The sequence below is a fragment of the Drosophila mojavensis genome, unplaced genomic scaffold (genome assembly GCF_018153725.1).
Source record: "Drosophila mojavensis isolate 15081-1352.22 unplaced genomic scaffold, ASM1815372v1 contig_231, whole genome shotgun sequence".
Lineage (NCBI taxonomy): Eukaryota > Metazoa > Arthropoda > Insecta > Diptera > Drosophilidae > Drosophila > Drosophila mojavensis.
The window spans coordinates 6,335,024-6,361,309 of NW_025318772.1; the positions used below are offsets into that span (position 1 = coordinate 6,335,024).

The 26,286-nt window shown below is 38.1% G+C and overlaps 1 protein-coding gene across 1 annotated transcript in view; it reads right to left on the reverse strand.

The window, feature by feature from the left end:
* Nucleotides 1-25,425, reverse strand: part of LOC6575148 (zinc finger protein 1) — a 31,132-nt gene extending 5,707 nt beyond the window's left edge. Inside the window, exons 1-3 of the mRNA XM_002001128.4 lie at nt 24,869-25,425; nt 10,751-10,908; nt 9,958-10,677 (exon numbers count right to left, since the gene is read on the reverse strand). Coding sequence (XP_002001164.3) covers nt 9,958-10,677; nt 10,751-10,908; nt 24,869-24,965 — 975 coding nt within the window. The 5' untranslated portion in view covers nt 24,966-25,425. The remainder of the gene's footprint in view (nt 1-9,957; nt 10,678-10,750; nt 10,909-24,868) is intronic.
* Nucleotides 25,426-26,286: the final 861 nt, after the last annotated feature.

A 26,286-nucleotide genomic window follows, 5' to 3' on the forward strand; every position in this document is an offset into this window, starting at 1 on the left:
GGCCGAGCCATGACTTGCATGACGCGCGCTCTCGCTCTGTCCTTGCAAATTAAGAGAACGCGTGTGCTGTGTGGTTCGGACTTTGATAGGTTACTCAGCAGCAGCTTTGCATGAATTTCAATTAACAGACCAATGTGCTCATATCTGTGTGCTTGGGTGTATACATATGTGCAAGTTTTAGTGTGACCAGTTATTAGTCATAATTTCAACACAAAGCCAATTTATAAATGAGCTCTTGACATGAGATCACAATCCTATGGAGAGGGATACGGTAGCAGATCAGGGTCAGTAAAATAGCCTTAACTAATAGTTGCTCTCCGGCCTAATTAGTTTGTACATTAACGGAGACATTGTGTTTATTTGTATAGCAAGTGGAAAGAAAAACACTGAAATACGCCCAATAATTACGCGTGGCCAGTTTCAGGCCTAATTTGTTTGTTTAACAGCCGTTGGCACATTAAAAAACAAAAACATCAACATTTGTTTTGTTTTTCCAAAGTGAAAATCTTTAAACTACAATTTGATTTTCGCTTTGAGTGAAATGTGAGCGAGCGCCGGCTGGCGTCGGCTGATGGAGCGGAAGAGCCGCACAAGCAACATAAATTTCCGCTTCCGCTGGTTATGAGTGGTGTGGAAGGGGTCGGGGTGGAGCTAAATCATGTTGTTTTACCTGTTCTACAAAGACTATTAAAGATTTGTATGCTGACGTCACAGCACTCTGAGCAGACGCCATTTGCCGAAGCGAGAGCGAGCACACGAATGTATGGAGAAAAGAAAACAAAACAAAAGCAAACTAAACGAACGAGTTTTAACATGCTGCTCAACATGGTGGCTACGGTTCTGGCTACGGCTACCTGTTGCGCTCACACACTCACAGAGCCAAACACGTTATCGCTGTTAGCTATCTCCTACTCGCGGCATGAAGTTACGCTATCGCTTTCTTTGTCTATCCACCTTTACGAGCGTGCGCGTAAGTATGTACATACATATGTATATGTGTATGTGTGTGTGTGTACGTAAGCCGCAGCAATGTGAGGAAAGAGCAAAGAGTAAATACGCCCACCTCTGCTTAAGTACAGTGTGGACATTATTAACACGCTTTGTTGTCGCACAAACGCTGTTGTTATTCCTATTGTTATCAATTAAATGTAAACCAAAATGGCAGCCGCACAGTGTGCCGTACAGTTTTACAAAAGGTAAGCGGACAGCGTTGTTGCATGCGTCAGAGCGACTCTTATGCACTTTTTTTCTCTGCTGCTATTATTATTATCATCAGTGTTCGTCATGCGCTGCGAACGGAAATACCAATTGTAGCTACCTTTCGTTAATAATGGCCACACAAAGATGCCCTGGCACTGAGTGGAACAACAACTCTGTTGACTCAAGTGGTAGGCGGCGGACTTTGGAAATTGATTCGTTGAAAAAGAAAAATAATACATACATACACAAATACGTACGCTCTACAGAGTAAAAGAGACTTATTAACCATTTTGTAACCTTTGCGCTTTACGATAAGCTACGCACACGTGCGTCTATTTATAAGCTCTCTCTTACACTCGCTCTGTCTCATTTTTACTTTGACGAACCTCGTATAAGCGCTTCAAATTCGATTGAAAACAAAAGCTGCTTGCTACACATTAAAGCACACATGCTTATATACATGTACATATTGATGTATATACATATGTATATGAATACATATGTGTATATTTCTTTTTTTGAAACTGTCTAATTAATTTCTACGGAATTGCCATGCCTCATGGCACAGCCAATTAAGAGCGTGTGTACCTTAAGCCTTCTGAGTGTCTCAGCAATGATGTCATTGATACACAAGCGTTGCTCATTAATAAGCAAGCACACGCTCTCACTCATACATACATAATATATATGCACTTATTTACAGCGCCCATTGGTTATCGCTTGTGTTGGCTTGTTATTAAGCCAAGCATCAGGTTCTTGTAGACGAAGCTGAAAAAGCGAAATCTAGCCGGAAATTGTATGCCGCGCAGTAGACCCCACACAGCAGCTTCAAAGCACAAATCAAGCTAAACGAAGTTGACAGAGTTAGACAGAGAGGAAGAGAAGGAAAGCGAGAGCTAGCGAGCGTCCAGCAGGTCCGGCAACGCTAATTGCAGGCGACAGTAGCCTTTTGCTATAATTATAACGCAACGTAGGTGGGCGCCAAATTCAAAAGACAGAGACAGAAGTGCGACAAGAGCACTAATAGAGAAATCAAGTAAAAGTAAAAATATATGTACGTCTATACGATATAAGATCTATATGTGCACGTGTGCGTGTGTGTGTGTTGGTTACAGACACCGCTAATTTGTGAGAGTATTTGATGCATTGAGTGACATGAGAATTTGGCCATAATAGCGCACATAATTGGCTCTAAAGCAAAAGGGCGACGCCGGCTGGGTGGGGGCCGCGTGAGCAAGCTTTTAAAATGACATCTTCAAAAGAATTGTTGGCCGCTAAAACTTGACAAAATGCCGCCATCGGCATGGAAATACTTTATATATATAAATACTATATACGATCATGTACATACATATATGTATATGAATAAATATATATGTGTCTACATACATATATAAAACGCACCTGTCGCCACTGGCAGCGCGTAAACAAAATTAACAACAAGCGACATGCTCGAGTTGTCTTTTTGTTGTTCTTGTTGTTGTTTTTGCTGTTGTTTCTTGTTTTGAGGTCAGCCTAAACACATTTCTGCTTGCAGAATGAACAAAAAGAAGAAAAAAACATTTATTAACGACGCCAAATGTTTAAGCAAAATAAAATATATATAGAAGTATATGTCTAACTGCTTTATAGCAACTGCGACCCAATTTTCTAGGCTTATCTGTGCTAACTACAACAATATGAAAATAATATACATATATAAACTATATGTGTATATATATATATATATATATATATATATATATATATATATATATATATATATATATATATATATATATATATAAAGCTGTGCCTGATTAGAGCAATGAATGAATTTCTAGTTAGCATTGACGTACCTTCCCCATACAAGAAGAAGAGCAAGAAGAAGAAGAGCAAGAACTGTAGATAGAGATAGTACGTGGGCTTAGTATAGCCTAGTGAATCGGCACACGAGAGTGCGGTTCGAATGGGGTTATCGTTATCGAAAGTGTTTTTTGCGCCTAGGTAACGCCAGCCGATTGACATGCCATATAGGGTTTTTTGAACTCGTTCGATTAGCTATATACATATATGTATGTCGGAGAGGTACATCGAGTGAGAGAGCGAGAGAGATGAAGAGCGCAAGAGATAACAACCCAAGCTGAAATAATTTATATTTGCTTAAGTGTATTTCGTGGTAAAAGTTCATTAACATTTTTCTTCTTTTTGGCCAAAATGTAGCAAAGCGTTAAGGTCTGCGCTGTCGTAAATCGAACAGAAATACATTTATTTATATATTCATATATTTCTGCTTATTCGTTTTTCCTTTCTTAAAATTGATTAACAGGAAAATACTTTTAACCGTTGGCCATTTATATATGGCCTGTCGCATTTTCAATATTTTACGGCGCATTTCTCAAAATGCAGCTGATCATATTTAACTTGATAAATATGAATAATAATAATACTAATAATAATAATAATAGAAATAACAGAAAAACTCAACAAGCGGAAACTCAAAGAAATTTCATTTAGTTTCATTTTGTTTGGCTGCCAACGCACGACAAATCAAATTTAATTGTTTATAAATAAAACGTTTTGCTCAATTTGTGCGTGGGGTTCCAAATACACACACACACACACACACACACACACATGCACACATACATATACGTGAATAAATATATATTCGAAAAATGTTTATTCTAAAGAAGAAACTTTTAAGCATGCGAAATTAGTTGTGTATTAGGAAAACATAAATTAGGCGCCGCCGCCGTCGCCGCAAAATAAATAAAAAATATTTATTACTTTTGATAAAAAGCTGCAGCGTAAATTTGTATTTAAATCAAAGGAAATCGCAAAATTAATAAAGTCCACGAAACGAAAATGAATTTAGAAAAAGTCTTAAGAATTTCGCTCGTCTGGGAGCCAACAGCTGCTTTCGAAAAGATTTCATATTTTAATGCTCGGCAGACTAATTGGGAGCTTTCCCAAGTGGTCAAGCTAAGGCAACTGCTCAATTCCAATAAGATCACTCTAACGGTAAAATACTCCCCCTATCTCTGCTTTTTTCCTTCAAAGTTCATTGAAGCCAACAGCTGCTTCAGCAATGATTTTACATGTTAATGTTGATTCGGAGCAGGAAATGGTCAAGCTAAAGCAGCTGCTCAATAAGATCGCTATAACGGTAAAGTCTCGCCATCTCGCTCACTCTGTCTCTCTCGTCTTCTTACGAAGTTCATTAAACATATCATTCGACGCAACCGCACAATAAATGTCTAAAGAGAAAATAACCCAAGGGACTTGTGCAGTGCCAGCCGAGGGAAATGTCCCTGGGAAATTCCATGTGAGCCGCAGAAAGTGCACACACACACACACATACACATGCACAGGGGGCCGCATAATTTATGATGTGCACGGTGAAAGTTGATCCAAGTCCCGTGAGCAGATGAAAATGAAAATTATTGTGAGGAGAAAATGAATGGAAAATCGTATGAGCGAAGTTAAAATGTCTGGGGGAAAATAACGTGGCATGTGTTTTGGTAAAAAATGGGCAGGTGCTGAGAGGGAGACAGAATGAGAGTGAGTGGGAGAGAGAGGGAGAGATGGAAAATAGAGCATGTATATAGGTATTTAGGCTTTGTTGCGGAAGTATATAAAAGATATTCTGGGAACAGAAATTCCAGCAATTGTTTTCTTTTTATATAATGACATTAATGAGGTGCAGACTCGAAAATCAATTTTCAGAGAGAGAGAGAAAGAGAGAGAGAGAGAGATGATATATCTTTTGATAAAAAGTGGAAGTTGTGGTTACAAAATAAAAATAAAAAAATTTATAATTGGGTAAATGATGAACAGCTTTAGAGCTGTGAGACCTGATCCCAGTTGATTCGCATGATCTTAAATCAAATCAAATTAACAATCAATGTCATGCTAGGTGATATATATAGGTATATGCGTAAATATACATATATTTATTTGCATGCAGCACGCATTTAATTTGACTGAATTCAACAAAGTTTGCATTATAAATTCCAATAAATTTTCATTATTTGTAAACAAGCGCTTAAAAGTTATAAATATTTCAGCCACGGTGCGTTTTTTATTTTTTTTAATGGTGTTTTTAATTTGTTTGCTTTAATTGCAAATAATTTTTAAACTTTGTACGAATGCACAGGCGAGGAGAGAGAGAGAGTGAGAGAGAGAGAGAGAGAGAGAGAGTGAAGGAGGCAGAGTGAAATACATAAAAAAAGCAACAAAAAAAAAAAAACATGGCATTTAAAAGCGGTGAAAAGTCGGGGGAAAATGACTGTGGACGGTGGAAATGGGCATGGCTGGCTGCTCGGCAGTGGAGTAAATAAATTGCTATTAATTTTTCAGCGCTGTTCGTCAAGTGGCGAATGGCGCCGAGACGACGATGTCAGTGGAGCTGAAGCTGAAGCTGGGGCTGGAGCTGGAGCTGGAGCGGGATCATGGGTCACCTAAAGTGCATATAATTTTTCAATTTGAAATGTTTCGTGTGCAGACACATGGCCAAAAACCAGTTTGTGGTGGCCAGAAAGGTGGACGGACCCAAATGAATTGTGGCCAAAAAGTTGCGACTCCTGTCTGTGTGTGTGTGTGTGTGCGTGTGTGTGTGCAGGCGCAGTTAAGCAAATATTTAATTGCTGCACTTTTTGCGGCACTCGCTGAAACTTTGCCAGTTGCGTCACTTTGTTTTATTTGTTTTGAGTTTTGACCAATAATTTATGTGCCGCCATTTGCTCAACAATTATGGCCCGCTCTCTCTCTCTCTGTCTCTCTCTCTCTCTGTCTCTTTTTATGCACATGTGCCTATCCTTTTCTGTTGGGCTCGCTGTTAATGATGTTGACCTTTGCTGCAGAAATGTTTCGCGTTGTTAACATTAAAGCCGCGTGTGCTCTCCGTCTGCGGCCAATTTAAATGGCTTTTCAATAACAATTGGCCAACAGAGGCTGGCGAATGGGCGTAAAAAAGTGTTGCCTACTTATGTGCGTGATTTCCATAATGAGCAATTTGTGCAGCGATTGCCGCTGCTGCCGTATTGCTTTTTGCATATGCATAATTAATTGTTTTCACACATAATAATTTAATACGCATATACACGTGTAACGAGCAACTTCTGCCCTCACCTCACCTCAACTCACCCCACCCCCTCTCGTTTGGCCCATCAATTATAAATATGGCTATAAATGCGCATTGGCCATAGTTGCAATATGTCAGGCCAATGTTGTTGTTGTTGTTGTTGTGCTGCTGGCCAATATCCTGTTGCCATTTGTGTTTCAATGTGTTTCAATGTTTAAATGTCATTAACAAAGCCGTAAATTATGTGCGACGCCCACCACACGTCCCCGCCCCTAGCCCTGCCCCTACCCCTGCCCCCATCCCAGCCACAGCTGCAGCAAAAGTGCAAACAGGTTGGCCGCCAGCGCTTAATAAACTCAGCCTCACACAGCAACTTCACTCGGGCCCTTGCAGCTTTATTAGCTTTTTGACGGGTTTTAGGTAAATATTAATAACCAGCCAGCAACTGGCCCAAAGAAAAGCAACGGCAAAAAAGTGCTGCAGCTGCCACAGTGAGCACGGCCTAAGCTGAACGGAAGCTGATATACACAGCCATAGAAATTGGAACTCAAATAAAATTGATAAATTATATATAGCTGATATGCACAGACATAGAAATTGGAACTCAAATAAAATTGATAAATTATATATAGCTGATATACACAGACTTAGAAATTGGAACTCAAATAAAATTGATAAATTATATATAGCTTAATTTATTTTTAGTTCTATTATAAAAATATAAATAAATTAAATAAAATAAAATTTCAAATAAATTAAAAGTTACAAATAATTTAGTTAAGTTTAATGAATTTGTAGTTGTTCAATTATTTTAAATTTTTATTTTATTGTATCATATATTATTTTATTATATTGTTAACATATATAAAAAAAAATTTTTTAAATTTAATTTGATAAATTTGTAATCAATTCATAAATAATTTTTAATTTTAATATTAATTTAGAAAATTTAATTAAAATGAAAAATGATGTATGAATCATTACAAATTTTTATATATTCATATAACATTTTTAATTTTAATTTAATTTAATAAATTTGTAATATTTCATATATTAAATAGAATATTTATTAATATTTGCTAATTTGTTATATATTCATATATCATTTATGTTATTTCATATATAATAACTTAGCTATCACATATACATTCAACTCCTCCTCCTACGGCTCAACTTTTTGTTAACTCTGCATTTTCCACCAACAAATCATCAAATTTGTGCTGGCCATTATAGGCATTTATCACTGTAGCAACGGCCCGCTTAGTCTCATATATGTGTAATCAGAAGCTGTTCAACTTTTTCATTTTGGCTCCACTTGCAGCAAGGTAAAAGAGTAACAAAAAAAAAAAAGTTAGGCGAACTAGCCACATATGAATTTATGACCCGAAATGCCTGATGGGGGCGTTGACTGCCTGTGGCTGGACTGGGCTGGGCGAGTGGAAGGGGAACCAAAAAAAAATGCAACAAAATTATAATTTATGTGGCTTTAATAGCCGCTGGCTGCCGCATGCCACAAGGTGCATGCTGTGTGTGTGTGTGTGTGTGTGTGTGCCCCACCCTGCAAACAGAACTTGCTGCTTATCGCTGGGCTTCTTGGGCAGACCAGTCTTACCTCTCACACTCACGCGCTCTCTCTCCCTCTCTCACTCTCACACTCTCCGTGCTTTTTTTATTAATATATATATGAGCTGGAGTGGGTTGGCCGTAAGTGTTAGTATGTCTTATCAGGGCCTGCCTGTAGCAACATTTATTTTAATGCCTTATCACATGGGCAGCCCAAGACGAACGCAAAAAACAAAAAAGAAAGAAAACAACAACAACAACAACAACTGCACAATTGGGAGTTACGAGTGTGTGACTGACATGCCAGACTCTATATACTACACCCATATATACTATATACATATATATATATATGTGTGTGTGTGTGTTTACGCTCTCAGACCTTATGATAGGCCGCCACAAAGTGTGACAGACGCACGCACTTGCTATCTCACTCCATTGTGCCTTGTATCTCACTCGGTTTCTTTTTTGGCCGTAGCCAATGCTCCCCTGATAATACTTTTGTGTGTGTGTGTGTGTGCGTGTGTGGGTTTTTGGTAAACGCCTACGTTTTTATTTAATGCCAGTTCAGTTTGGTTCTGCTGCTGTTGTTTTTGTTATTTTGTTGTGCCTATTCTTTTTTTTATTATGACGGTGTTGCTTATCATAGTTTATAGTGCTTGTTGTTGTTGTCGCTTGTTGTTGCCTTGCTGATAAACTTTACGTAAGCAGCCATAGAAGAAGAGAAATTCATTTTAATTCCACGGAAAGAAAACCTCTTGAGTGTAGCTACAACCTCAAGTATATGTGTTATCTTCACAGAAAAAAGAACAGAAAAAAAACTACAAAGGAATTGCACAGAAATTATATAGAAATACTACAGAAACTGGCCTGTCCCATGTGTTTTAGGCTTTATCTGGGACTTAATTATTTTCTCATTTGCCTTCGATATATTTTATAAATCCAACATATACATGCACATATACATGTGTATATATGCTTATATATAATTCATATTGTGTCAACAGGAAACGTGGGCACATGCATAAGGTTGACGTTGTGCTTGGCACCGTTGTTATCCGTCTTACGTTATCGTTGCCCATTTTCCGTTCACATGCGATGCCAACAACAATAACAGCAACAACTACAACTACAACACAAGTCTGAACAAAGCCTGTGCATTGTGTTCAATGTTCGTTGCTCAAAGATCAACCGAGAGGCGAATGCTGTGCGTGTCGCTGATCAGTTTGGAGCGAGAGTCTTAAATTAACTGGTAGCTGCTGGCAGGAGGCGGGCAAGCGGTATTGGATCCATCTCATGAGTAACTTGCACTTCAATGCTCAATCGTACTCAACATGAACTTCAACCCAGCACAACAACAACAGTAGCACAGGCAAAAACCAAGTCTCTATAAGAAACATTGTTTTTATCAGTCGGCCGACTTGAGCGATTGCTGAATCACTGGGTGTGAAGTACAATATATAACCATGCATGTAGATATTGTATATAGCATAGGCAGTTGTATAGGAAGATAAGATAATTACAAGCATACCATACCAACAAAAAAATTTTAGTTAATATACGGTGAGCCCATTGCATATAGGAACTTAGGGTATGCTGGCAGAAGAAGGCGTGGTAGACCCAATAAAGTATATTGTTTTTTGATTCATTTAGTTTGAAATTACCAAAATTTATAAACTCTTTGCAAATAAATATTATTGCTAGTCCCAAGAATAGAAATAATGAACTAGTTCAAATTTGTATGCGTAACTTCGAGTCAAAATCTCAAATTTTAAATCTCTCTTTATGAGTTCCCTAGCATGAATAAACTAGTTCAAAATTGTGAGCCAAAATCTCAAATTTTAAATCTCATTTCATTCATGTAAAAAGTTGACTTGAAGAGCCTTAAAATTAAAGCCAAAAATAAACCAGAAATTTTAGGCTAAAACGAACTCAGCTGCAGCTTTGACAACTGGTTCAAATATGAGCGGAGCTACTTTCTAAAAAGTTCATTTGAGCTCAATCTTTGAATGGGGTAGTTAATATGAATAAGTTAATATGGATAATAATTACATATTAGCCAAACGTATCATATAGATAGATATACAGATATATAGATAGTTCGGGTTACATTTGAAACCTTGGCTCACCTGTGTCACATTCTGTGTGGTCTGGGGGCCCGTGGGCGAGTGCAGCAGCTGGTGCTGTTCGAGCTGCTCGCGGCTGGCGAAGGCGGCGGTGCATTGCATGCAGGGAAAGGCGGCGCCCAGGTCGCCCGTCGTGGAGCCCGGGCTGGAGGTGGAGCGCGGTGCACTCAAGTCCAGGTCGTAGGCGGAGTTGCTGCCGACGCTGCTGTTGCTGCCGGGCTGCGGCGGTGGCAGCAGCAGTGCCTGTTGCAGTTGCGGCGAATGTTGCTGCTGCTGTTGTTGCTGCTGCTGCTGCTGCAGTTGTTGTTGTTGTTGTTGCTGCTGCTGGCTGGGGGAGCTGGCGGAACGGGCGGATTGCATGGCAAAGGCAGCGGCAGCCATGAACTGGGCGTGCAAGTGGGCGGGCAGCTGCGGCGGCGTGTGCGGCAGGTGGGCAAACAGATCGTTGGGCGTGGCCGCCACAGGTGAGCAGAGAGGTGAATGCTGGCTTCTATGGCTGCTGCTGTTGCTGTTGTTGTTATTTTGATTCTTGGCTGTCTCACTGTTGTTGTTGTTGTTGTTGGTGCTTGGTGATTTGGCATAGCGACGACTGCTGCTGCTCAAATTGCTCCGCTCATCCTCCTCCGCCTCGCTCTCCGGCTGCGCAGCCTCAGCTGCCGCACGATGCGACTCATAGTTGAGTTTGTCATGCGGATGTTCGCTGGCAATGTGCTCGCTGAAGGACTACAGGTGAAAGGTGAACGGTAAGAGGTTACAGGTGAGCTTAACTACCAAAGGTGCTCCAGCAAAAATTTACCTGTATGTCGGTGAAGCGCTTGTGGCACTGCGTGCAGTTAACCAAACAGTCCTCAGCTGCGCTGGCTGTGGCGCTGCTGGCCAGCTCTGGGTTGGCGGCCGCATTGCTGGGCTTGTTGTGGGCTTGGTGGTGGTGCAAACTGGAGGCCAAAGAGGAAACTGCAAGCAGTAGAGAACAGAAATGGACAGAAAATTAGTAAAAAAAAAATATTTTTTTTTTTTTGGGTTGCAGACAATACACTGAAAGAATGGACGAATGAAGAATGCCTATAAAAGATAATGACTTTGAATTGATTAAGGAAAATTTTTGTTAGATAAATGTATATTTATTATTTATATCATATTTTATTTACTTATTTTTTAGTAAGTTACAATTAATAGTTCATATCATATTTTAATTCCTATTAAACTATTCCAATCCAACTCCGAATAAAACTCTAAAAACAACAAAATAATCATAATCGGCCTAGCCAATCTCGAGTTATTGAGTATTTTATTTTATATAGATAAGATAATGTTATGCGTAAAATTAAATAAAGAAAAATATATATTATATAAAAGTATATTTATAAAATAATTTGAATTATAAAATAAATATTAAAAATTGTGAAATAATTAAATAAAAATAATGAAATAAATGAATATATTACAATATAAGTCTATAATATTTATTTTTAAATGCAAATAAGATTTTATAAATAAATTAAATTATTTTATAATATTCCTGTTTTTATTTTCTTTTATTCATCTATTTCTTTTTTAAAGGACTTTTTGCTGTTATTCGTTTTTCAAGGAATTTTGTACTTGAAGATTAAAATTGAAAAAATATATTAAAGTACACATTAGCTTAGCTAATATTAATAAAAATATTATATATTATATTATATACCCCAACGAAACAATTTAGGAAAACAATTTTACAATTTTTAAAGCTTTTTTTTTTTTGTCGATCAACTTTGATTATTAATCATTGCACAAGATGAACGTAAATGTAGCTGAAATAACTCAGGATGGATATTTTGCAATTAAGCAGCTCTTCGTTTCTTGTGCTCCTTTTGTTTTTAATGAAAACAAATTAACTGTGAGATGTGTATGGGCGATAAGCAGAAAGAGCTAAATGCCATGCCACACATAAATAAGGCAAGTGGAGCCGCGCTTTGCGGCAAGGGGCAAGCGAGACGAAGGCGAAGGCCCTCAGCCGTAAAGCGATCTGCGTGTGTTGTTGTTGCCGTGTGGCCGAAGTCAACTCCGGCTGGAGATCAACTTTAATTTCGTGGCAAATCAACTTTACCGCTGCCAAAGCCCTGATTCCCCAACCACTGCACCACCGCCGAGCCGAGTGGTTTATTGCCATTGTGGTTGCCTTCACGCAACGTTTCCACGTAAAAGGCGATGATCTCATACGCCAATCAAAAGCAGAAAAAGAAAAGAGTGGAACTGGTTTTCACACACACACATACACACGCACACATTGGCTGAAGAGTCGACTTAATCAGTTTAAAAAAGCGTTCAAGCATGCGAAAAAGGAGATCATAAAGAACGTGGAAGCCAGCAGACGAAAAAAAGAAGCAGCAGAAGAAGCAAAACAACAACAACAAAATAAAAAGAAAAAGTATCTCGAAGATTGCTTTGTTCAATGACGACGTCGCTGGCGATGCCGAGGGTCAGCCAATTGCCACACACACACACACACGCACATGGTAAACGTCTCTCTGTGTGTGCGTGTGTGTGAGATACTTATGGCCGCCGAGCCGCTTGGTAAATAAGCAACTTTGTTGTATCTGCGACTGGGCCCAGGCCCGTTGCAAGGTACAAAATGGAGTTTCGCTGTGTGTATCTCACAATGGGAGTCTTTGTTGTTGCTGCTGCTGCTGCTGCTGCTGCTGCTGCTATTTGATCGCTACCTTAATTTAAGCCAATTAACCGCCTGCAGACAGACGCCGCTCATAGGGGCACTCGCATGTGCAGCTAAATTAATGGCTCTGTGCGCTGGCATACCTTGTTTCTGTGGCTGCAGCTGTAGCTATAGCTGTAAATGTATCTGTATCTATAGTTTGTTTTTTCCTTTTTTTTTTTTTTTTTTTTCTTGTATCTGCCTCTTGTTCGCCACAATCAAGCGCAATCTAAAGCAGAGTTCGTTGCACGTTCCCTTGGCATTTTCACTTTCACAATAGTCGCTCCTCTATACATTCTTTTCGTTTTATTGATATTACGCAGTTAATTGATTCAGATACAATTTGATTTCAGACTCTCTCCCCCCACCTCCCCTCTCTTTCACATGCGGGCACAGTCAGCTAAAGTGCCTAAAGTAATTGGGAATTATGGCATTTTTGATGACGGCTTTCAGCGGCTGCCCCATTACCTATGCTAATCGCTCTAATTAGGGCTCCACATTAACTCACGACTTTGCTCCCATTTTAAATGCCATTAAAAAACATAAATAAATATATATATAAAACAACAACAACAACAACTACTACTACAACAACAGACAGCAGCTGTTTGTATTACAGCACTTTCTGGTCGCGTTCAAAATTTCAGTTAATAATTTTCGGAAAATTTATTTCTTGCTGCTCGTTTAATGACGCTTTTATTAAATGAATCTGTCGGCCATTCGGCTCATCTTAATAAAATATGCAAGTTGTTAAAAATTTGAACCACAAAGAGAAGCAGCAACAGCAGCAACAACAACCAGAGCGACAACAACAGCAACAACAACAAAAAGCAGCATATTAAAACACCAAACAAATTTTATGGGTTTTTTCATCAACATAATGGCGGGGTTTCTGACGCTGTTTGTCTGCGTATGCATATGTATGTGTGTGTGTGCGTGTGTGCTTGTGTGCGACAGTCAACACTCAACAAGTGTGTCACCAGCTCATTTAGTTCAATCAATTTTTCATAACAGAAATTATTAACGCAACGTGGAAAAAGCCGTTTCGCATTTTACACTTATATTTCGTATACCCTGTAATTATTAAAGGTGCGTAGGCAGGGGTATGCTCAGCAGCAGCAAAAGACTAGGGAGTGAATAGATCAAATTCAAATAAATTCAACTATCTGCAACTTATCCAGTGAATCTTTGATTTATAGGGTATCTGCTCGTTCAGCATGCAAATTTGTTTTCCGTTCTCAACGGTATTGAAAGTGTCTGCAAATTAATATCAATTTGTGAAATGTAAAAAAAACCAAATAGATTTCAAACGAATTTTGATAGTCGCATCAAATGTTTTCTGTTTGTTTTGCTCTGCAATTGTTGCTTTAGTGTTTAATGTTGTTGTTGCTGTTGTTGAGCTGGCCAACTATTTGGCGCTTACGCAGGCCAATTGAAGTTGATTGATAGTGTTTTATACACATATATAGTCTATAGAGAGTAAGAGAGAGAGCGAGGCTGAGGGTAAGATAGAGGGGTTCATTAAAGAATATCTGCTATGTATCTTAATCTATTTTCTGGCTGATGGAATGTTATTTATGAGCACGATTTCATGGCTAAACCACTTCTAAAGCGCAAAATATTTAAATTTAGCGGTATTAGAGCCAAATGTCTTAGAGAACTGTTAAAGCTGCTTGGTTTAGCAGTGCGCTGTTAATTAATAGCAAGCTCTTTTAAGACAGCAGCTTCACTTTGCTAACTGTTAATCGCTACAAGCTTTAGCAGGGAGATGTTATTTAACATGTTGAGCGTCTGCTAAAAGCAGCTTAGACTGCATTAACAGCTGCTAGGCTTACCAGTTCCTGTTCTGTTCTTGCTTAAACAGAAATAAATGTTTATTTGCATTAAATGGTTAAAGCTAAATATATTGCCATTAAAAATGCCAAGTTTTATGAACTTTAAAATAAAATAGAAAATAGAAATCAGTGTAAGAAACGGTGGGAAATGCTTTGACAGTTCGTAAGACGCAAAATATATTTTGACAGCATGTGAAATGAAAGCTGCACACAAATTTATGTCGCACGAATGCCAAACCAGCAACAGCAACAACAACAACAACAACAATAGCAACATTTAAAACAATAAAGAATATAATATTAGACTTGTCGTGCGATTGGAGCTCATGAAATGCCGTGTGGCTCTTTGTTGTGGCTCGGATTGCTCAACTCAATTCAGAAACAAAATGGAATGGAATGGAATTAAGGAATTGGTGTCAATGCTGCTTCACCTGTGTGTGCCGCTACACGCGCAGCCGAAAATAGTGCCGGCATGAAAGGGGACGGCTATTATAAATAATATATATAATTTGTATATGTGGGTGGGGGGAAAACAGCGTAAATCAATAATAAAAACAATTTCATCTCTCTGTGTGTGTGTGTGTGTGTGTGTGTGTGTGTGTGTGTGTGTTTTTGTGTGTTGGCTGTGGCGACAGATACATTTGCTGCTGTTGTTGCTGTTGCGGTATTTTGTGCGTCCAACTAATTTTATGTGCTTTTTATTGCCAGCTTTTATTAGCCCAGACATTTTTCCGCTAAGCCCGGCTAATGCAAATTTATTTATTTCGTTTCATTTGATTTGGCCAACTTTTCTCTCAATGCTGCTGCCTTTCGCCTTTCGCGTTTCACGTGTAATTTATGGCCGGCGGTTGCTGGCGGACAGCTCTTACCTGCGCCGCAGCGCTCGCATCTGATGGAACATTTCTCATGCTCATTTGGCTGTCAGTTTTTAAAGTGTTTTTAATATTTCAATGACAGGCGCTTGTCAAACACCGGGCCTGGCCGGGCCTGGCCGTATTGGACCGGATCCGCCCGAAATGTAAACCAATGACATTTTCTACACATTTTTTGTTTTCTTCATTTATTTAAGTCTTTTTTTTGCTGCTTCCAACTCAGGTAAGGAAATTTGTTGCTACTTTAGACATTTCTAATTGTTTAATTGTTGTTGTTGTTGTTGCTAAAACGCTGACGCAGTTGCAGACAAATGGCCGACAGGTGGCGCCGCTTTCAATGACAATCGCCTGGCAGAGTTAATTTTTTTTTTTTTTTTCAATTTTTTTCAGCTTTTGCCCGTAAATAATAAACATAAAATTTTTAGCACTTAATTATAAACAGAGACAACTCGTTGCAGCAGCAGCGCCAACTCATTTGCAGCTAGGCAACATTTTTAGCATATTTATTAAATAAATTTCGCATAAAATTAGCTGCAAATGGCAGATGGCAATAAACAGAGAGAAAGAGAGAGAGAGAGAGAGAGAGAGAGAGGAGTGGGGGCGTGGTAGTTAGGCCAATTGCGTAGTGTAAGCGACACCTCACTTAATTTGTTGATTTAGCTATTAATTGGCATGTAAATGTAAACCGCTGGGAATGGGCCGGCAATTGTTTAGGTGCGAATGGCTCCAATAACGGAATGTGGATCGAGTGCTAGAAACGAAAGCAAATGCCGTGCGAAAGTTTACAGCAATCTGGCAACGCTGGGCGTGGGCTCAACTCTTGCTCGATTTGTCTCACGGACTGCCTGTCCCGACTGTCCGTCTGTCCGTCTGTCCGTCCGTTCGTTCTCAAGTGGCACTTGAGCCGCATATGAAAAACATATGCCCAAAACGCAAAAGACCCCGACTCAAATGCCAAGTAATAATCGCCGAGGCGTGCTAAATTTGGAACTCGCATAGGGCACTTAAAGGTGCATGAGGCAGAGCTATACATACACATGTATGTGCCTAGTGTCTGTGTGTGTGTGAGCACAAAGGTGGCTTAGGTAAGAGAACTGCTGCGTGGCAATGGCAAAGGTGGTGCCTGGAGTCGCTGCAGTCGTCGCTCCGTTTTCAGCTATAAATAGCGCTGCGATCACTGCAAAGGGAGTAGATGCCAAAACGTAGCCAACGCATTTTGCCCTTTACTTGGTTTTTATTTATTTGTGCAGCACACTGCGAGTAGCTGGCGATGCTGCCCCTGCCTCTGCCTCTGCTCCTGCTGCTGCTTCAGCTGACTGCCAGGTTTATTTTATTTGTAGCATTTGCTTTGCTGAGTGTGAAATTTTAATAGCCAACCGAGCCGTGTCCGTCACTGACTCCTGCTGCTGTTGAGACTGCTGCGGCTGCTGCCTGGGCATGTTTGTGTCCTCAGTGCAGCATATGTGCTCTCTGGCCGCACTCTATTTTTGTGATTTACCTTGAAAAACTCTGCTCGCTGCGTAGGCGTTCGCTTGCAATTACACCAACGAAATATGCCTCCATGTAAAGCATATGTAAAGTACTATACATACATACATATATATATATATATATCAAGGGGAAGCGTATTGCTGCAACAGCTGCGCAGGGCATAGCTGACAGCTGAGATTAGCAATTGGCAGAGAATTTGCTAAATCAATTATTTCAGAGATATCTTTTAAAATAACAATAAAAGCTAAACTTCTATAAATGCACAAAATTAAGGTATATCTCATATACATACATACATACATATATAAGAGATAAATTCTCCAAAGATTCGATTGAGTTATTTCAGACTATTTGCAAGTTTTTAAGTTTTAACTAACATGCAATAAAAAAGTAAATAAAAAAAAAAAAAATAAATAAATACAAAGAAAAAAATGTATTAAAAGATGAAAAATAAATCTGAAGAGCAAAAAAAAAAAAAAAAAAATTAATAATAATAATAATAGTAATAATAATTAAATATAATAAAGTGGAAAAAATCAAATAAAAAAATTTATATAATAATGAATATATAAAGAAATAGTTAAATAAAAGTAATCAAAGTCTTAAAACGTTTAAAAACAAACAAATTATAATATTACAAAATTATTGAAAAAAAGAATAAATGATATAAAATTATATCCTAATATTATTCTGAATCAATTGTATGAATTTATATATTTAACAAGTAAAAAAATATGTATTATGAAATAATAAAAAATGATCATGTTGTTAGTGGTAAAGTCAACTATTTCATTTAATAAATTTCATTTAATGCTTTTCTAACCTTTTCTGCTAATATTTGATTGTATTAATAATGCCATTTACATTTAGCAAATGAATTTATATTCATTTTGTCAGCTAATTGAAATATTCGAGCATAATAAATTCTTGTGTTCAGTGCAATGCATAAAAGTCAAATGAAATGTATCGATGCATTTAATATTTGTTTTATTTTTTGTTTTTCTTTGCCTTTTGTTTATTTTTCTTGCACTATTTTTTTTTTTTTTTTTTGGTTTGCTTTCAACTTTTAACAATTATTGTGCAATTGTGCGAAATTTATTGCAATTGAACGGCAATCAGAGTGTAACCAATGCAGCTTCTGCCCTGGCCCTATGCCCCTTGCTCCCCCTGCTCCCCTCCTCGTCTCTGGCAACTGGGAACAGTTAACAAAAATCGTTTACATGTTAAATTGTGCCTGGCAACCGTTAAGCGCTGTTTGAATATCGACTCCAACCGGCCGTAACACTCTACGGCTGCTGTGCCACGCCCCCTGCCCCACCTGCCTCCACCGCTGCTGCTGTTGCAATTTCGCAAGCCCTTTGGCTACACCTTTTGGGTTGGTCGCATTCGCTTTGTTTGCGCCACGATTTTTGTTTCGCTTGTTTTTTGTTACTTTTTGGCAAATTTGTTTTTTTTTTTATATATTTTTTTTGGCGTTGTTGTCTCGTCGTGTGGCTGGCATTAAATAAATAAGCAAGTAAAACCAAAAAAAAAAAAAAAAAGAGACGAACAATTTTTTTCGGCAGCTTTTTTCATTTTGGAGGCGCTGAGCCTGGCACTGGCTAGGGGACAGGAGCTGGGTGGTGGCCAGGGGCTGAGTGGGGGACGGGGGTTGTGCAGCATTCCGTGCAATTTTCACTTTACAACTGTTTCAAAGTTATCTTTGTTTCAATTCTGTGCACAAAGGCAGCAGCAATGGGCACAAATAAAAACAAAAATATTGGCAAACAATTTTTGCTTGGCAAAAAATACAAAATAAAATGCGGCAAATAATTTGCACAAAGCTGCGGCAGGTTGCAGTAGCAGTAGCAGGAGGAGGAGCAGGAGCAGCAGCAGCCATGGCAGTTGCAGAATATCAAAGTAAATATCCAGAGTATCTTTTGGCCATTGATTTATGGTGCTTGAAGAGCTCCAATTGAGCTTTTTAAAGGCGCTTACAATAAACAATGTATAGAAAATGTATTTGCAAGAGCAACAGCACTTGGCAGCTGCTCAAAAATGTTGCTAGACAATCGCAACCACACACACACACACACACAGATACACACACCCATAGACATCTATTTAGATACGATCAGTCTAGTGTCTGTGCTTAAGCAAACAAGTTGTCTTGAGGCATTAACTGCGCCTGTTCAAATTAATCATTTTGCAGCCAGCCACTCGCAAATAGTTGGGCGAAAGTTTGTTTAATTTCGATTACCAGACGCCGCTTCAGCTTCAGCTTCAGGTTTATGCAGGAGCCAGGAGCTGGCATCCAGGAGACAGCAGACAGGAGCGTATGTCAACGTGAGACTCTTGCCTAGCACAAGGCTGGTAACAATATAAATGGCAGCACCGACAGCACCAGCATATAAAACTGACATTCACTGACATCCCAAAATGATTAATTAACAGCGCAGCAAGCCCAGTCGAGTCAAGTCGCATCGACTCAAGCGTCTGCCTAGATAAATGATACGAGCCAGCATTGTCCAGAGGATGTGTTGAAAATATGCCCCAAGGATTTGCTTAATGAAAAAACAAACAAAACAGTAAATGAAGAACAAGCACGAAATGTGAAGAGGCAGAGGGAAATAGCAATCGATAATAGTGAAATTAGGTTGGCTAGTCGATAAGTAGGTAAATCGATAGGTATAAGTAGGGTCCTCGCATGAAATATGAAGAAACTGTAGAAGCTGCAATCGATAACAATTTATGTAGGAATCGATAAATATCGATCAATCAATATGGAGTATATCTTAATAAAGCGTAACAGCGATTCGCTTATGGCTATACAGCATTAAATGTGTTGAGGCTATAAAAGTGACAATCGATTAATCGATTATTATATTAAGCAAGACTTTCTTTTGGATTGAATGGCTGCATTAAATAAACACTTGGGTATATAAAGAGGCTTACAATTACGAATTATAAATGATAACAAAATATGATATCGATAGGTCGATAGATATGTAAGTTTTGTTTCAATAAACTCCTAAAAAGGAAATATGAATAAACGCGTAAGCTAATAAGATCGATAAATAGAGCGTTGATCGATAACACGATAAATATTGATGACAATTATCCAATCTTCTTATATTAAGCTGATATTTAAAAGCAGAATCGATTGTATGCATTATAAAATTTTTATTATTAATATAATATATTAATATTTAGACAAAGGCCAAGACAAACTTATGCTGATTTGCTTGGCCCCGAAACTACAGGAAACCGCCGAAATATTCTGTCAAGTTAAAAGTAAATAAAAATATAATCATAATATTATATTAACAAGCAACAATTTCCATAAACAAGAACCAAAAACCAAATCGTGTTCATATAACATATATGAGAATATAAAGCTGGACGTCAAGAAATTAGCAGAGCTTTCAGCATTGATTTACTGTTGCACGAGGCAGACCGAATGTCAGGTATCGTCGGTCGGCGGGGGCGGTGCGCCGGAACGAGGGAGGGAGGGAGGTAGGGGCGTTACCAAATACATAATTTGTGTGTAGGTGATAACACGGAGACAGACAGGTTTTTAGCTCTGGTGTTTTGGGCTAACAAAATTTTTGATTTATGACATTTTGGAGCAATTTCGAAACGCGACAAACACACGCCCCAAAAAGAAAACCAAACGAGTTTCGCCCAGAGAAGAGAGCGGGCCGAGGCCAGGGAGAAGCTAGCAGCAGCGAGCAGCGAGCAGCGAACAGCGTTTTCAATGTAGCAGCGATTAATACACATCGCGGCCGCAGCTGCCCAGTGACATCAAAAGGCGGCCCAGACAAACAACAAACAACCGGAAAAAAAGCGAAGCAAAGATACATTTTGTATCTTTGTATCTTTGTGTGTAGTAGTTCATATAAGCATATGGGGCAACCTGTGCCTGATCGATCGATTAGCCTGCGCCCATTTTCTGTTGGCTTTTAGTCGCCTGCCGCCTGCCGCCTGCCGCTTGCCGCCTACCGCCTACCACCTACAACGGCCCACTTTACACGGCAAGAAACGCAGGGGCCGCTACTTAAATGCCCATAAATTATAATTTATTGTGTGGCCTGGCGCACCGGCGACCGAGAGTTGTTTCTTAAATCTTGCGTCGATTATCAAATTTTATTGTGCTATAAAAATTTCTATATAAATTATTTCAGTGTATTGACAGTATTTAAAATATAGAGATATAGAAAAAGTATAGGGAAAAATACAGATTTTTGCGAAAAATTTAGAAATTTAAAAAATAAGATATAGCTCAAGTATACAAATATTTATAGCAAAATAGGTAAATTAGAATCTAGTGATATATGTATATCTAGCAAAAAATATCTGCACTTTAAGATTCATAAAAATCATCTAAATTTTTAAGAAAGTTTCTCTGAATAGCATAAGCTCGGAAATGTTAAAGATTTTAAGGAGATTTCTATAACAATTTTTTTTTTTATATATGTATATACAATATTTTATTATTATAGACTTAACTTATTGACAGACTTATGAGTCTTTTCAGATTTTCTTACACTAATATAGATTCCTAAGATATATATCTATTATAATTATTTTTTATTATTTAATTATTTATTATTATACCATTATTTAAGACATCTTAAAATATTCTGCTTTTATTATGTTTCTCGTTTGTTATTATTATTCACAATATCATTATTAACAACAACCAATACATGGTCAACATTCTCGTATATTTCTATAACAAATTTCATTCAAATGTTTTCATCTATTATTGCAATGCATCTTTCTAAAGATTCTCTAAATGCTTTGGCTGAAATCAATCATTGTAAATGGCAACATTTTCAGATTTATGGCATATCACAGGGATAGCTAATAAATCATAGCAATAGCTGACAAGTAAAGAAACTGCCCTCGTTCTAGCTATTTAGCTATGCAGTGATTGCCTTTTCCTTTCCCTTTCCCTTTCCCTTGCCCTCCACTGCGAACATGTGCAATTAATCCGTATGTTTAGCGCTGCTTATTAATTGTCACAGCTTTGAAATGTGAATTCACATGTGAAAGTGAGTGTGAATGTGAGTGTGAATGCGAGTGTGAATGTGAATGTGAATATGCTTGTAGACGGGCACCCAGACAGACGTGAGTCGTGAGACATGAACGTGGGCAGTGGCTATAATGAAATTGCGCCATAAATTTCTAGCTCATTTTCGTAGCACGCTTTCCAGTTTCCATTTTCCATTTCCCATTGCCAACCAAATAAAATCGAAGCTATTTTAAATGAATTTCCCTAGCTGCGGTGCATTTGTTAACACCTTCACTTTAGTCGGGGCGTTGATGAGCTTCGCCCACTGACAGTTTAATGTTTTGTTTACACTTGGATTGGCTGTTTAATCAATTGAATTCGGATTTCGAGAAAACCGAAATGGAAATCTTCAGAATGGGAAATGCCCATATTGCAACCACACAATCAATCAATGGAACCCAACCGCTGCCATTTGCCCAGCAACAGCAGCAGCAGCAGCTCGAACAGGTTTAACCGGGTTTTCAGCAAGTGGAACGGAGACGGAGACAGCTCCGACATGTTCTACCTGTTCGCGTGCGCATGTCACACAGGTGTGTGGTGTGTTCTCTGTAAATATGTGTGTGTGTGCGTGTGTGTGTGTTTGAGAATGGTGGTGACGTTGACGTTGTAGGAGGCGCCAGCACTTGACTCTCAGCCATTGCGCTGTTAGCTGCCTACCTGCCGCACCACCTGTCTCGGCTGCTGCCTCTGCCCACCTACAGCAGCTAATCGCATCTTACTCTCGGCCAAGGCAACGCGCTGCCAACGGCTGCCAACAAATCAAATTCGAATGCGTTTGCAATTGGTCGCAGCCAAAATCGTACGATATACAAAAGTCTTTTTGCGTTTTTTATATTCTTGAAGCACCCGCATAAGAAAATATAAAAATGAAAAAAAAAATATTCGAGGCAAAGGTAAATTCAACCTGAGATCTTAAAGTACTTCTGATATAATATAATACTAAAGGCTGCATGTGGATAATGAATAAAATGTATAACGTCTCTAGTCTAGACTAGTATTTCCCTTGCCTGATTTAGTTTATTAAATAATCAATAGTAAAAGCAGTTTTTAATCAATTCTATACTATAAATTAATGTAAATATGCAAAAATAAATACGTAATATGAAATGCATTAGAAATGCAGTTTACAAAACTATTGTTTATATATTTTTGCATATCTATAAGTAAGAAATATATAAAATGTTTATAACTTCATATATTTGTTTATATCTATGAATTTGATTTACATTATAAATTTATAGTTTTATATAATGTATATACATATATTTATTATATATTACAAAGCTTCCATGAAGAAATTCAGAAATTAGAATTTTTAGCAAATTAATTTTTTAGTTGGCACAAGCTTTTGCATTTTAAAACTATAAAATTTTGCGTAACAGTTATTTTTATTTTGCATGTATTAACTATATTAATTCAACAAAAGAGAGATATAGTTGATGAAATTATAAAGACATAAAAGATAAATGAATTCTACACGATGCAGCTGCAAAGTTTATGTAAGACCCTCTATAAGGCAGCGTTCCACTTTTGACCCCCAATGTAATTACAATACAATTAAATAATACTTAATGTATAAAAAGTTGTTTAACAAATAAAACAAATGTAAATAAAAGATTTAATTTCAAGGATTGGTTTTTCATATCTAAAAATATATTCAAATACCTAATTGTAGTTTAAAATAATTATTGTTGGAATACAATAATTAGAAAGGCATAATATTATATTATGGTATAATAAACTATATAATTAGTGAATGAGATAAAAATAAAAAATTAAGCTATTATTTTTGTATTCAATTCAAAAAATTTACTAATACTGTTAAATGTTTTTATAAATCAATATAATTTTATACGATTTATAAAGATGATAATATTATTTTAATACATTATTAGTAATATAATGAGATAAGATAAATAATAAACCCATTGCTTTCTCTCAGTTCCCGTTCAATTAGTTCAATTTGCTTTAGCTCTCTAGCATATTAGTCATCCAATAGCTAATAATATTTTTTATAATATTAACTATTATTATATTTAATACATTAATATTGCTAATGATACAATGTATAAAACAATTAGTTTCCCTTTCAACTCGTAGGTCTCGTTAACTATTTTCATTCATATCTTCTATATTCATATTCCAACTCACTGAACTGGAAAAGTATTTAGCAATTATCTTTAAGCATTTATAAGAAATAAAACAAATGAACATATAAATCAGATTTCTTATACTTATAATGTGAAGAAATACAATTGGCTTTCATTTGAAATCTTTTCAATATGCCGATCAGAGCATTTCGAATTCTGCATAACAATTCAATATTTTTTAGCTGTAACCCTTTTTTTCTTGCCTCGCGCGCGTGTGTGTATGTGTGTGTGTCGTTCATAGGTGTTTATTTTCAAGACTGTAGCTGGGAGGTGATTAAACAGCGCCTGCATAGCCAGCGCTTCGCTTGTGGTCGCTCGACTGTGCTGAAGGAGCGATCGGGCTCGATGAGCTCAGGCAGCAAGCGCTTGAGCTGCCTTGGCGTAGGAGGCAAAGCGCAAGGAAATATGATCGCTCTCGCTCTCTCTCTCTCTCTCTCTCTCTCTCTCTGTTTTATTGTTATTTACTTATATTTTTGCTGTGTCGCTTACTCGTTTAAGGTGAATTTCAGTTTGGGGGACCACACAGTTGCTGAAAAATGGCGGCGATTCATTGGAAATGTTTTGACATTGACACTGAGCAGCAGCAGCGCTTGGTTGGCATAGATTTGATTGGCTTTTGGCGCGTTTTGCAAAAGTTGAATGAATTGGAGCACACACACACACACAGCGTATTCACACTCAGACAAAGTTCAATTGCATCGCGCTGATAATGCAAAATGAATTTCTAGACAATTGAGATGGAGATGATTCATCGCAAGATTCTACAGTGTTTTTTTTTCTTTTTTCTTTTTTTTTGCGATCTTGGCTTGGCTTGGACTTACACTGCATGGAGAAGGCTGTGGACGATGGCATGCTCTGCTGTATAATGTTATCCTCTTGGCCAAAACGTGTAGACGATGGCGCCAAACAGGACAACATTGGAATGCTTTTTGTTGCTGTTATTGTTGTCGTTGTTGTTGTTTTTTGTTGCACTTTCTGTGTTCCACAAGTTTGGTGTATTTTGTTTTAATTACGGTTCGATTGGTAACTTTTGTTGTCAAGTGTTTTGGATCTGGGTTCGATTAGAAAGGTTTGCTTAAGCACACACATGTAGCGGCCATTGGAGCAGCTTGATTTTAAAAAATTATTTTTCTTTGTATTTATTTGTTGTGCTATATTCCGATTGAAAACATTATTTTTGTTTGATTTTATTTGATTTGGGCACTATTTGTGTTTTTGAATTTCGAATGTGGTTCGGTGCACACTGCGCGTTGAGATTGAGATACTTTTTTTTTGCTTTTTGTTTTTCGACTCGGCAATTTCTACAATTGTTTTTCCAATGCGTTGGCTTCTGAGCGCTGTGGGGGAGCAGCGCGTGTGCGGCCGACGCGACGTCTAGAATACAACTAACGGTTTCTGTTCATTTCTGTTTTCTACGTTGGGCTGCCTCAGCTTCAGTTTCTGCTTCACAATATCAGATACAACATCTCTGCCTGCCAGTGTGTGTGTGTGTGTGTAAGGGTGCCTCAGTATATTTGTGCTCGGCACAAAGCGAGAGCGAACAGCCGAACGCGAGAGCGACTGAGCGAGAGAGCAACGAGCACATTTATTATGTGATAGTTTAACGTAGCTCTGTGTGTGTGTTTGTGTGTGTCACCCATACACCAATAACAGGCAGCGGCCATATAACAGAACGACGACAACGTGTAACGGCGCACCGTTTGTTGATAGTGTGTGTCTTTGGCTGTGTGCGTGGCGGCAGCGCGCTGCCGAGGTGATATGACAACACACCCCCGCCCCCATTTACTGCTTTGCGGTGTATGTGTGAGTGTGTGTGTAAGTGCGGGGGTATTGGTAGTGCGACGCTCTCCAATTGGAGAGAGCGAATCACTGTTTGGCCTCTGTTACTGTTAATGTTAATGCCAGAGACTGTGTGCTTTATCGTATGCTGTTACGTTACGATATTCGCCTAAGGGGAAAATGTTAAACTTAACATTCTGGAGTGGATGTAAGCAATGTGTGTTAATACTTCATTTACTGTTTATACGTTTTGATTTTAATTCCTTTGTATCTCGATTACACAAAATCTGAATTTCTAGGGAATTGGCCATATTTGACTTATCATTGGAGCAAAAATCATTTGCACTTAAGATTCTCTATTTTTTGTATATGCAAGTTTTTGTGCGTTAGAGTTTCCAGCTTAAATACATCATGTGCCTGGCCACTTTTCGCTTTTTTCGGGATTGCAACACATTTGACA